General features: G+C 37.2%; 1 protein-coding gene and 1 long non-coding RNA gene across 2 annotated transcripts in view; one reads left to right on the forward strand and one right to left on the reverse strand.

Moving 5' to 3' along the window:
* FMN2 (formin 2) overlaps nucleotides 1-12683 on the forward strand; it is a 164348-nt gene that overhangs the window by 90194 nt on the left and 61471 nt on the right. Inside the window, 4 exon segments of the mRNA XM_072856452.1 lie at nucleotides 1429-1490; nucleotides 7674-7765; nucleotides 7912-8041; nucleotides 8999-9145. Coding sequence (XP_072712553.1) covers nucleotides 1429-1490; nucleotides 7674-7765; nucleotides 7912-8041; nucleotides 8999-9145 — 431 coding nt within the window.
* LOC140649365 (uncharacterized) overlaps nucleotides 1-12683 on the reverse strand; it is a 75970-nt gene that overhangs the window by 43884 nt on the left and 19403 nt on the right. The window lies entirely within an intron of this gene.

The raw sequence follows: 12683 nt of genomic DNA on the forward strand, positions 1-12683 counted from the left end.
AAAATTAAAGAATTTCCTAATTATTTTTTGTTTCAGTCCTAAAAGTTAGCTTTGTGCTCTGCTTAGAGATACCGTGTAGCCTGCTTAGTTTAATCAAGATCAACACTTCTTTGTTTATAATTTTCTTATACTGTAACTAAAACTATGTCTCAGGCCTAGAAAGGGGAAACATGATGAGTCCCAGACTCAGAGTGGTACCTCTAAATACTTTAGAGCAATCGGAAACACATGAGCTTGAATTATATTGTCTGTAGTCTTTAGGTGTATACACAGAATTTCTCTGTGACAGTTAAGGACAGTTAAGGATTTATAGGTCATAAAGTAACCTAGTGCTGGGTTGCTATCGCTGATCAATGTTGCAATTTCTAGATTAATCTTGCCTAGGGGATTATTCTAGTTGTTGTACAAGTGCACATACACACACGCAGAGCCCGTTACAAAAAAGGGTACAAATTAATGAAGTGCAAAATAGGAAAAAGACTGGTATAGTGTGATAAAAATTATTAATTACCATCACATATGTTCTAATGCAACATTCTAAATTTCTTTCAAGATTTAAAATCTGGATGAAGAAAGTTGGATTTATCTGGCTTTTAAATGAATGGGCAGTGTGCTTGCAAAAAATATCTAAGAGGAAGACTGAAAAGTACTGTTTTAAAAATAATTATTTGTATTAGCTGAGAATAATTCCTCACTGGTTTGCATAAACATGTCCTATAGCTCAGGAAGTGTTCCTAATACAAGTGGGGAGTCAGGGTTGTGTTCCTAAAAGTGTACCCCTCTTAATGATTCCTTTTTTTTCCTTGGTCCAGGCTAGGTAGATGGAAATTCCTCTCTCTGTGCTACTGAACGGGCTTTTTGATGCTGAAAAAATACTGTATGTGTGTGGCACCAGAACTGGTTGGGAACAGGAAAGCCATATTTTGTATCTGTACTAAATGTGTCGGCTTAGTGCATAGAAGACTTGACCCTTGTCAGGTGTTTTGAAGTTAACTGGCTGACTTATGGATTAATCAGTTTAAGACTGAAGCCAGCCAGTGACAGGAATGAGCTTTGTTGTGTGAGTGTGTGTGTGTGTGGCTGTGGTGCAGATTTACAAATTTTTATAATGCTTTCAGTCGGACCGTGAAAGTCTGATGTAAAGCTTATCTCTGATCTTTGGCTATGGCCATACTCATGGGATCGTGTTTGTGTATTTGGGGGGAAGGGAGATGAATTCTTTAACACTTGACACCTGGCTCTACCAGGTTTCTAGCCCATAGTCTTAGGAACGGCACTATTCAAGGCATTAATAAAGTTAAAACCCTTAAGCTGTATGACCAGTAGGTCATAAAAACTATTGCTGGGTATTGTGCTCAGTCTTTCTTTCACAGCTGGATTATCATCCTGACAACTAACTCTTTTTTATTTCTTTTGTCTTTTTTATAGCTGTTGTGAACTTGGACAACTCTGTGGTTGACCTGGAGACCCTTCAAGCCCTGTATGAGAATGTGAGTAATCAGAGGAAGCCCATATAATGTAGGAATACTGTAGGTCCATGTTGAAGGTATTTTTGGTTTGCATCAGTAATATTCAGAAAGCTTGTAGAATGTGTTCTATTTTGAAGTGACTTTATTTTCCTCAAAGCAATGAAAATAATAAGCATTTAAATTGTATTAATTGCCATTGAGTGTTTTATATAGTGCATACATTTTTATATAAGTAACATAATCAACTTGTCAATGACTAAACAGAAATTGGTTTTGCTCCTTTTTTTTTCTTCTTGGGTGGGGCAGTCTTTGGCCAATAGGTATCAGACCTTGCACTCCAGGTCTCTGGCTTCACTTCATAACTTCACTAATATAACAACTTCTATAAAAAACATTGTTTTAATAACAGCAATCATTGAATTTGTGGAACTGTAGCTTTTAATTATTATTATTTCAGGGATTCCTCCAAAATAATTTTAACTTTTTGAGAAGAAAAGTATTGCTCTAAGTTAATGTGATAAAAAGCAGTATAAACTGCCAGGGGCTTCATAAATGTCTGTTACTAATCATCAGAGAGTGTTTGACCACCAGGTATGCAAAATCGGGGATTCAGAATATACTCAGGCATGTTCTAAAACTTTACAAAGCCAATCACGTGCAAAATTCAAAAAAGTGGATCTCAGAAGCACATTTCTGCCTTCAGCTGAGGCCAGTGAGCATTACCCCCTTCTCCAAGCACATTGCCTGAATACATGGAAGTCTGGCTAGGCATCTCTGGAAAAGGCAAAGAGGCTTTCTATTTACTCTCCAAAGAACCTGAAAATATGAAACATAAAGCTGTGAGCCACAGAATGGCAATGTATGCTATTGTATTGGATTTTTTATTTCCCTCGCATTATAGTCTTGATAATATGTTAATTACTTTTACACTTTTCAGATTTTTGGTTTTTAGACTTTTTAGCTTTTTATGACCTACTTTGGAATGATTTGTTGATTTATGAAATTTCTCATATATTATCCACTTTGGGGCCTGAAGAGAGAGATAGTAAGCTCTAGTCCACTTTACAGAAAAACCAAAAAGCTAAACAAAAACGAAAAATAAAAATCTGACAAGAACTAGGAAGCACTTCTACTCTTATTTCATCTCTGAAGAATTAACTCACTCAACACTGCTCAGGAAGATAATGGTCAAATGGGAAACGTATTCTAACTACCCCCAAATCTTTATACTTTAAACACTCTCATCCTTATGCCGCAGCATTTTTGTTTTGGCCTGTGTTATTTTTATTTTCCATTATGTTTAATCTGCTCCCTTACACAGCACAGCGATATCCTATTCCATACATTCTTTAGCATGTAAAAAATTGAAGTAATTTTATATATTACATATGCGTGATTGTGAGAGATTGTGTTGTGGGAAGTATGGAATAGATACTGCCCTTATGACCAGTTTTTGCATACTTCCCTCTTTTATATTGCATAAGACTTTTATTTTGGTTTAAAAAAATAGTCCTCCTATGTGGCTAAGGTACTAGTAGGATACTTTTCACATGCTTTCTTACTGTCATCTTTAATATACTTCAGAGTTCCAGTATAATGGATTACCTGCAGATTTGCAGTTCGTTGAAATAATCAAATGCCATTGTGTTCCTTTTGTCATTACCTTCACTAATTACAGAAAATGCCTAGGAAATATTGTCCTGATTGAGGAAAATATCATAGGTTAATCTCAGGCAAGACTCAAAAAGTTGGAATGACTATAACATATTTCTTTTCTTTGAATAGAAGACAGATCAGCCCAACTTTATATTTGCTTGGGTGCAAGACAGAAAAAAAGTGTAAGCAATGGGTGGTACCAGAGAGCGTGGCATGTTTGATTCCTCCCTTACTTCTCAGCCTCATCCTGTGTTGTAAGTGGGGATAACTTTGCCTCGTTCAGCTACTTTGTAGCCATTAACTTAATTTTTAGTTCTTAGGGTTTATTTATTGGATTGGGATTTTTTGCTGGATATTTAAATACCACTGTACTAGTTCTCAGCCTCTCTATTTGATCTCTATGGAACATATGGGAGCATTTGTTTTAAAGTCTTCCCTCAGAACGTAATCATATTTTCTGATTGCATATGTCTGGCATGGTGCTTTCCCTTCTTAAATGTGAATGAAATTTGGGCAGTCTCCAAACCTAAACACACCCTAATTTCAAAAGCCACAGTCCCGAGGGCTCAATTCCTGTTTACTGAGGAATTAAAGTCTTGTTAAACCACAAAGTTGCTGTATACATCTTAGTGACTTTTTATAAATGAAGAAACCCGCACCCCACCAAAGACCCAAACCCTCAATAATTTATTTAATAGTATTAAGTGGTATTGCATCAAGTGAGGAGGACTTTACCATACAGTGCTGTAGTAACATAGTCACATAGTTCTTACACGTGGTTGTGTAGTTTGCTTTATAAAAAGTTGTTTCAATATGTGCTGATAATCAGCTATGTATTAAGATCTAGACAATTTGAATAGGAGAGTCTTAATAGGTAAAGCTACATGTGGAACACTTACTTTAATGTGCTTTACAAACTCTTTAATAGCAATGCTTTCAGGTGGCAGCTATAATTAGAGAGGGAGAAGGTAGATAAAATTCAGTGGAGCTGTCAATTTGCTGTATGTGGTTAGGCCATATTGGTTGTGATGAGAAATGTACTTATTTGCAAATAAGTGAATATTTACTTTGAAAACAGGTAGCCTCTTAGCAGCTGAGATTGTAGCTAAAATATCACTGTTTGAAACAAGATAAGCCTGCTCCTGCTTATGTCTTCGCTATGTTGTGAAAATAAGTGTATAAAAAGTGGATTAAAAATTAGATCAAAGATAATCCTTTGATACATGGAGTTGCCCTTTTCAAACCTCTTTACATCACCAAATGAAACGTGTATCCTTTCTTAATTTGACTCCTGGTAAATTGTCCACCCTGTCTCTGTCTTTAAAAGATTTAGGTCAATGCTTTCAAAAACCTCAAAATGCCATTTGCAAGAGCGAAAGGCACCCAGAAGTCTGAAGTGCATGCCTCCGCTCTGCCACTAAGATTCAAATCTTCTCCTCAATTAGTTCTTGTGATTTTTTTTTTTTTTTAAACTGGCAATTACAGTGCAATGTCTTAATGTTTTTCTGCAAAGACTATAGATTTTACCTGACTTCTGATACATGACCCAGCTTCAAAGGAATATGATAATTGTTATTAACCTGGGTATCTCTGTATATTCTTGTTGTTTCAGTTACTTTTGACAATATTCTTTAGATGAGTCACTCGATGCTTTTGAAGTATGTAACATTAGCTTTGAAAATCAAGTTGACCAAAAAAAATCCACCCCAAAATTAAAAAAACTACCCATATTTAAACTGATCTAAACTCAGAGCTACGGTTCTGTTGCAAGGAAAAAAAATAATCACGAAATGCAAGATTTATGTTGTGAAATGGAAAAATGGCCCTTATGAACTTTGGTAAGACCAAATATAGGGTAAATTTATACTCTGGCAAAGGTGGGAAAAGAGTTAAACTAAAGCAGTGTATTTTTTGCCATAATTTCTATCAGATTTATTCTGTCTGATTTTAGATACAGTTAATATCAAATTCTGGTGTATTATACTATTTTGTTCCATTTATGATGGTATATAATAGCTACAATTCAAGGAAATAAATAGTAGTGACATTCAAAGAGGTGCTAATGCTATCAGATTAATGACTTTTATGAGGAATATCTATTGAACGTGTTCTTTCTTGGCACAAATGTTGGAGGGTAACATAAAAGCTTTTTTTTATTATCCATCTGCAAATTAGAGAATAGATAAACATTAACTGTGAAGCTAACTGGTAAAAATTCTGAGAAATAATCTTCAATAATACCTGTGCAGAAGGCGTGTCAGCCTTATTCCTTTTCTATCATAATTTAAAATACACATAAATCAGAATTCGGGATACCAGAGCCAGAATTAGTGACTTGAAACTCAGGTTTCATTCTGAACTTGCACTATATACTTGGACCTCTTGATTTTGGTGAAGAGTGTAAACCATATCTCTTGAGTTTTGCTCAGGCCTACCCATGAGTGGATCATGCTTAGCCTTTGTATCTTTGCCATTTGTTATTCCTTTGCATACACAATCTGAGAATAATGGCTTAAATAAGGAATAGTAAGTCTGCCTAACCTTTGCCCATGGGATTTGGTGGAGAAACATTAACAGCTTGAACCTGCATGTATATAATAGATTGCTGTGATAAGGACTTTAATACTTCACTATGTATAGAAGGCCAGAAGAGAGAGTACTCTCACTATTTATTCTAAAGAATTTGCAAATAACCATTTACCTTTATGCTCCTTGCTAAAATATTTTCTCCTCTCTAACTATTATGAAAATTTTCAAGTGATTTCCTTTCAGTTTAACAGAAGAGAATATACTTTACAGATTGGCCAGAAATAATAGAACTTCATTTAAAAACTGTTTGTACAAGAACTTGTTTACTTTTACAAAAATCTTGTTTACAATTTACAAGTGTAAATTGAATATGTGAGTTTTTTTGAAGTGTAAGTTGAATAAATAAAATAGATCTTCCTACAAAGTCCTGTCATTTGCATACCTAGACCTCTGTGGCTCTGATGACATGACCACTGGAACAATACTACCACTCTTGGCATCCTTCTGATTTCTTGAATCTATAGATTTCATCCATTGCCAAGAGAGTTTTCACTGATTTGAAAAGAAATGGAAGCTTTCTTTGTCTTTTAACTCTTCATTGGGTAAGAAAGTTCTAGATGAAGCGAAGAAATGTCCCATTCATACCTGCTCCCTAACACAAAACCAATAACAAGTCTTTCTCCTCAACAGCACCTACAATACTTAAGTGGAAACTTCTGCAGTTAGTTGGATCTTTCCTAGTCTTTACCCCGTGTCTGGATGAGTCTTCTAAGATTAAAAATTTTAGAGAAAGTCTGAGGTGCTTTTGCTCTGAGTGACTCTTCAATCTCTTCGTCTTTCATGTCAGTGTTTTCTCCCTTTTCACATGGAAAGATGTTCAACAATCTCAGAAGAACTGTCCAAACCTGACTCTAGTTTCAGATTGCTGATGGAGCTGTGGCAGTATGATTTGAGATAGTTCCATACCTCTTCTGTTAATTGTGCAAAAGCATGCAAGAAAGAATGCAGATGCAGCCTATCTTTTGTTTTGCTTTGCCATTATTTAAGTAGCTAGAATATAATTTTCCACTTTTGTCTTCAAGTTCTGTGGTGGAGTAAATTAAAAAATGTGTGTAACGTTTTCTTAAAGGAATAAAGGTAGATATATTTACTTTTTTCACTCTTGCACAGATTCATGTTTTGAATCTATTTTGAAAACCACTGTGGATGTCAAAAGAAGGGTCAGAAGGAGAAATTTTCATTCCACTTTTATTCCTTTCCATGCCATTCCATTTTCCAGTACTACAGTTGGAAAAAATAATTCCACTGTAGCATGGAGCACAGAAAGAAGTGAGGATCTGTTTCTTTTGATTGGAATATTGAAGAAAAGACCGCACAATATGCCACAGGGTTCTCCAAGAAACTAGGAAGTTTACATGTAATTGTTTTGGCATATTAAGATAAAAATGAAAATCATTTTACTCCAAAGAGGTATGCAGTAGTTCTCATGTATTATGGTATGTATGATAGTTCCATTACAAATCAACTATTTTTTGTTGTTCCATAGTGTTTTCCAAATAAAATTTAAATTGCAGTAAACAATACAAACCTATTTTAATTTAGTTTAAAAAAAGATGATATTTAAATATATATTTAAAGATCAGATTGCATTCAAATGCAACCCAACAGATTTGGAAAGAGAAATACAACTCAAGAAGAGAGTTCTTTGATCCAAAGACTTTATAAACAGCCAAGGAAAAGGGATTGGGAATTAAGATTATTGTCTCAGTGCATGGTTGAATGCATAAATCTTTTGCAGATTACTAGTAGTCAATAATATTATTTGGAAGATGTTCTGTTTTCCATCAGATGTACTTATACTTAAAATCATTCTATGGGCTAAGTAGTTCTACCATAAGCAGATGCTAGAAGGAAAAGAAAAATCTATTAACATGATTTGTTACCAGGGCATCTTTATCTGTGTTTTTTGACTAGGTTTTTAATTAACACTTTTTAATTACTTTGTTTCCTTTGTTCCAGAGAGCACAATCAGATGAATTAGAAAAAATAGAAAAGCATAGCAAGGCATCCAAGGAAAAAGAAAATGCCAAGTCTTTGGATAAACCGGAACAGTAAGAACATACTTATGAAAGAACAGTTTTGCTCGCTTCAGAAAACTTTTCCTGCTATTGTCAACTATCTAGAGATGTTATAAAAGAAAAAAAATACTGTACCTACTGACAGTGACTCATATAATTTTCTTTAATCACTCCTACAGGTTTCTCTATGAACTCTCACTAATTCCCAACTTTTCAGAACGTGTATTTTGCATCCTGTTCCAATCAACATTTTCAGAAAGCATTTGTTCAATCCGTCGCAAACTTGAATTGTTACAGAAACTGTGTGAGGTAGGTTTGCTCTGGGAAAAGGTAGAGCTAAATTTCTGATATTTAATCTTGTTAGGTTGTACTCATATTTCAAAAGTTTTTGCTTTATTTACTTTAAGTACTCATTAAATCTGAAGGATAGCAGAATAGAACGTTTTATGATTGTACTTCAACATCAAAGCGAATTTTAAGATTAGCTTTTGGTACTGAACTATATCATGTTTTTGCCATCAATGTATATCAGCCTCTGGAAAATAGTGTACCTTCTCCTTTTGTTAAAACAAAATCTTCCCTCTTCACAGTGACCATATTACTCCTTTCCAAATGAATGCTGGTTCAGTCCACCTTGTGTTTGCTTGGATTTTGGAAGTGTGTAACTCAATAATATCTCTGATATCTAAAAACAGGTAGAGATAGCAATGTTATCTCTAGCTAGAAGAGATTACTGGAATTTTGTGGTCCTATGCAAAACAAATACATGGCTTTAAAATGCAGGTTTCATCAGTATTTTCAAAACTGAAAACTATTTGAAGTATTTTATTTAATTGTTTTACCATTTAGTAGATTTTTTTTATTTGATTGATTAAATGTTTTAATTGTTCCATGTGGGTTTTTTTATTAACTCCTTGCAGAATTCTCTCCTAAATTAAATATACCACTCACGATATCAGCATCAGTTAAGGAATTACTATTTTGTTTTTCTTAACAGGTCATCTCTGATAATATTGTATAGATTTCCTATTATTTTTTTCTAAGTATCCATTTTGGAGATAACATTCTCCATTCACAACAAATTACATATTGATATTATTCTACTTCTACATGTTGCAGTAGAAGTTTGTTAATTCCCTAAATTTGAGCCTTTATATAAGTATTATTCTGAACACAGTATCAACAAATCTGCTTGTTAGTGATACTGTTAACCATAAATATTATTGTGAGTTTGAACAAAGAATTGTTTCTATTTCTATTTTGTAGACATTGAAAAATGGGTCAGGAGTTATGCAGGTCCTGGGTTTGGTTCTTGCCTTTGGAAATTACATGAATGGTGGAAACAGGACACGAGGACAGGCTGATGGGTTTGGACTAGATATCCTGCCAAAACTGAAAGATGTCAAGAGCAGTGTAAGTTGATTCTAGACTTCCCTAGGCCTGAGAATGTTAAATTCTCAGAAAATTACTTTGTCTCCATTTCTGAGTAAATGGTGTGAAACTTACGAAGGCATGTCAAAGGGAATTCTTTTGTTACTATACTTAGCCGATCACGCTACTACAGTTGGATGTATTTCTGTAGAAATATGAAAATGAACCGTACTGTACAAACAAAAATATCTTAAATTATGTCTGGGTTCCTAATGTGATATGTGTTTGACTTTTGGTACACCTCATAGTTCTAACTTTTCCTGTATTTAGAAGCGATACTATGATCCTTACACTTAAAAGGTTTATTACAGAAGTGGAAACAGTTGTAAAAGAAAAGTCAACTGTGATTCGATGCTGATTCAAAATATTTGTGAGGAAAAAAAAAAAGAGTCACTCCTGAAAATGATTGAATAAGCATCCTGAGCATTTGGGATAACCCAAAATTCATCCTTTATATACATCAGGAATACAGAGTGTGCATTTCACATTGGACCATGGAACCACTTGACTAAAGAGTAATCACGGCAAGCACTGCTTGATTTAAAGGTTTGTCTGGTATAGCTGTCTGAATAAGGAGAATGATAAGTAGTTTTGTTTCTTGCTCAGTGCTAAACTGGAGCTTGTGTGTTACCAGCACTTTTTTGGCTTTGGTTATTCAGATTGGAGTAATATTCAAACATCTGCTTTTGTTTACAAGGAAACAATAATCTTTGAGTCTCTATGGCTATGATGAAAAGACTCATGTGAATGTGGACAGTGGTATGAGACAGGTTATAGCAATAATTCTTGAGACTTTAAATTGGCCCCTACATCTATCTAGATGCCTCTACATCTGTCTATTCCTTCTTTTCAAGAAGGAAATCTTAAAGGTGCAGGAGCAGGCTGTTCCTATGTGCTGAAAGACAAGCCATTGGGGAAGACCACTGGCTTGGCTGAACAGAGAGCTTTGGCTTGAACTCAGGAAAAAAAGGAGAGTTTGTGACCTTTGGAGAAGGGGCAGGCAACTCCAGGAGGACTACAAGGATGTTGTGAGGTTATGCAGGGAGAAAATTAGAAGGGCCAAAGCCCAACTAGAACTTAATCTGGATACTGCCATAAAAGACAATAAATAATGTTTCTACAAATACATTAGCAACAAAAGGAGGGCTAAGGAGAATCTTCATCCTTTATTGGATGCAGGGGGAAATACAGTGACAAAGGATGAGGAAAAGGCTGAGGTACTTAATGCCTTCTTTGCCTCAGTCTTTAATAGTAAGACCAGTTGTTCTCTGGGTACCCAGCCCCCTGAGCTGGAAGAGAGGGACAGGGAGCTGAATGAAGCCCCCATAATCCAAGAGGAAATGGTTAGTGACCTGCTACACCACTTAGACACACACAAGTCTATGGGGACGGATGGGATCCACCCAAGAGTACTGAGGGAGTTGGCAGAAGTGCTCACCAAGCCGCTTTCAATCCTTTATCAGCAGTCCTGGCTAACTGGGGAGGTCCCGGTTGACTGGAGGTTAGCAAATGTGATGCCCATCTACAAGAAGGGCCAGAAGGAGGATCCAGGGAACTAGAGGCCTGTCAGCCTGACCTCGGTGCTGGGGAAGGTTATGGAGCAGATCATCTTGAGTGCCATCATGTGGCATACAGAGGACAACCAGGTGATCGGGCCCAGTTAGCATGGGTTTATGAAAGGCAGATCCTGCTTGACCAACCTGATCTCCTTCTATGACAAGGTGACCCACTTAGTGGATGAGGGGAAGGCTGTGGATGTTGTCTATCTAGAGTTCAGTAAAGCCATTGACACTGTTTCCCACAGCATTCTCCTGGAGAAACTGGCTGCTCATGGCTTGGACAGGTGTACTCTTCATGGGGTAAAAAACTGGCTGGATGGCCAGGCCCAAAGAGTTGTGGTGAATGGAATTAAATTCAGTTGGTGACCAGTCGCAAGTGGTGTTCCCCAAGGCTCAGTGTTGGGGCCAGTTCTGCTTAATAACTTCATCAACGATCTGGCAAGGGGATGGAGTGCACCTGCGCTAAATTGGAAGATGACACCAACTTGTGTGGGAGTGTTGATCTGCTTGAGGGTAGGAAGGCTCCACAGGGGGATCTGGACAGGCTGGATCGATGGGCTGGGGCCAAATGTATGAGGTTCAACAAGGCTAAGTGTCGTGTCCTGCACTTGGGTCACAACAACCCCATGCAACGCTACAGGCTTGGGGAAGAGTGGCTGGAAAGCTGCCTGGTGGAAAAGGACCTGGGGGTGTTGGTGGACAGCTGGCTGAATATGAGCCAGCAGCGTGCCCAGGTGGCCAAGAACGCCAATAGCATCCTGGCTTGTACCAGAAATAGAGTGGCCAGCAGGACTAGGGAAGTGATCGTCCCCCTGTACTCGGCAGTAGTGAGGCCGCATCTCGAATACTGTGTTCGGTTTTGAGCCCCCCACTACAAGAGAGACAATGAGGTGCTGGAGCGTGTCCAGAGAATGGCAACGAAGCTAATGAAGGGTCTAGAGCAGAAGTCTTCTGAGGAGTGGCTGAGGGAACTGGGGTTGTTTAGCCTGGAGCAAAGGAGGCTGAGGGGAGACCTTATCGCTCTCTACAACTGCCTGAAAGGAGGTTGTGGTGAGGTGGGTGTTGGTCTCTTCTCCCAAGTAACAGGCAATAGGATGAGAGGAAACGGCCTCAAGTTGTGCCAGGGGAGGTTTAGATTGGATATTAGGAAAAATGTCTTCACCGAAAGGGTTTTCAAGCGTTGGACCAGGCTGCCCAGGGAAGTGATGGAGTCGCCATCTTTAGAAGACCTGTAGATGTGGTGCTTGGGGACATGGTTTAGTGGTGGACTTGACAGTGCTAGGTTAATGGTTGGACTTGATGATCTTAAAGGTCTTTTCCAACCTAAACAATTCTATGATTCTATCTAGTGAGTCATTGTCAAGATCTGCTGTTCTGAAAGTGGCAGAAAAAGAAGAGTTTGTTTCCCTGCTTGGTCACTCACTAAATACACGTTTTAGCTGGGTTAGGTAATGTGAGCAGACTGTTGTTTGCGCTGAGTTGAGAGACCATGTCAGCCTTTTTGCCTTTAAAAGGGGTGGAGGAACTTCACTCTGGCTTGCTGGTTTCTTTGGTAATCCAAGGGAGTGATGATACGAATGAAGCCTTAGTACAATGTGTTTAGGGCAGCTTACTTTAGCTGAACCTTCTGGTTGACTCTAGATATATCACCAGTTTTAGAACTTGGCTCAGTAGAACATTTAGGCACACTAAATTTGGTTTGGTGACTCAGATCTTTAGCACATAATTTGCTGGAAATATTATTACCATTAACCTTGCAATTGGAAGATACATCTTCAGTTTATTTGCTACTGATCAGTCAGAAAAGTTCTTACAAAATAGCTTTCTGAAACTATCTGAAAACATAATTCTGTCAAAAATCCTCTTCAAATCAAAGATTTTCTGGTGAAGTTTCCTTACAGAGATTACAGAGGGGAAACAATGAGAAAGTTCCCCCAAAGACCCCCCAAAATGCTAAAATC

Source organism: Ciconia boyciana, chromosome 3, assembly GCF_034638445.1.
Source record: "Ciconia boyciana chromosome 3, ASM3463844v1, whole genome shotgun sequence".
Lineage (NCBI taxonomy): Eukaryota > Metazoa > Chordata > Aves > Ciconiiformes > Ciconiidae > Ciconia > Ciconia boyciana.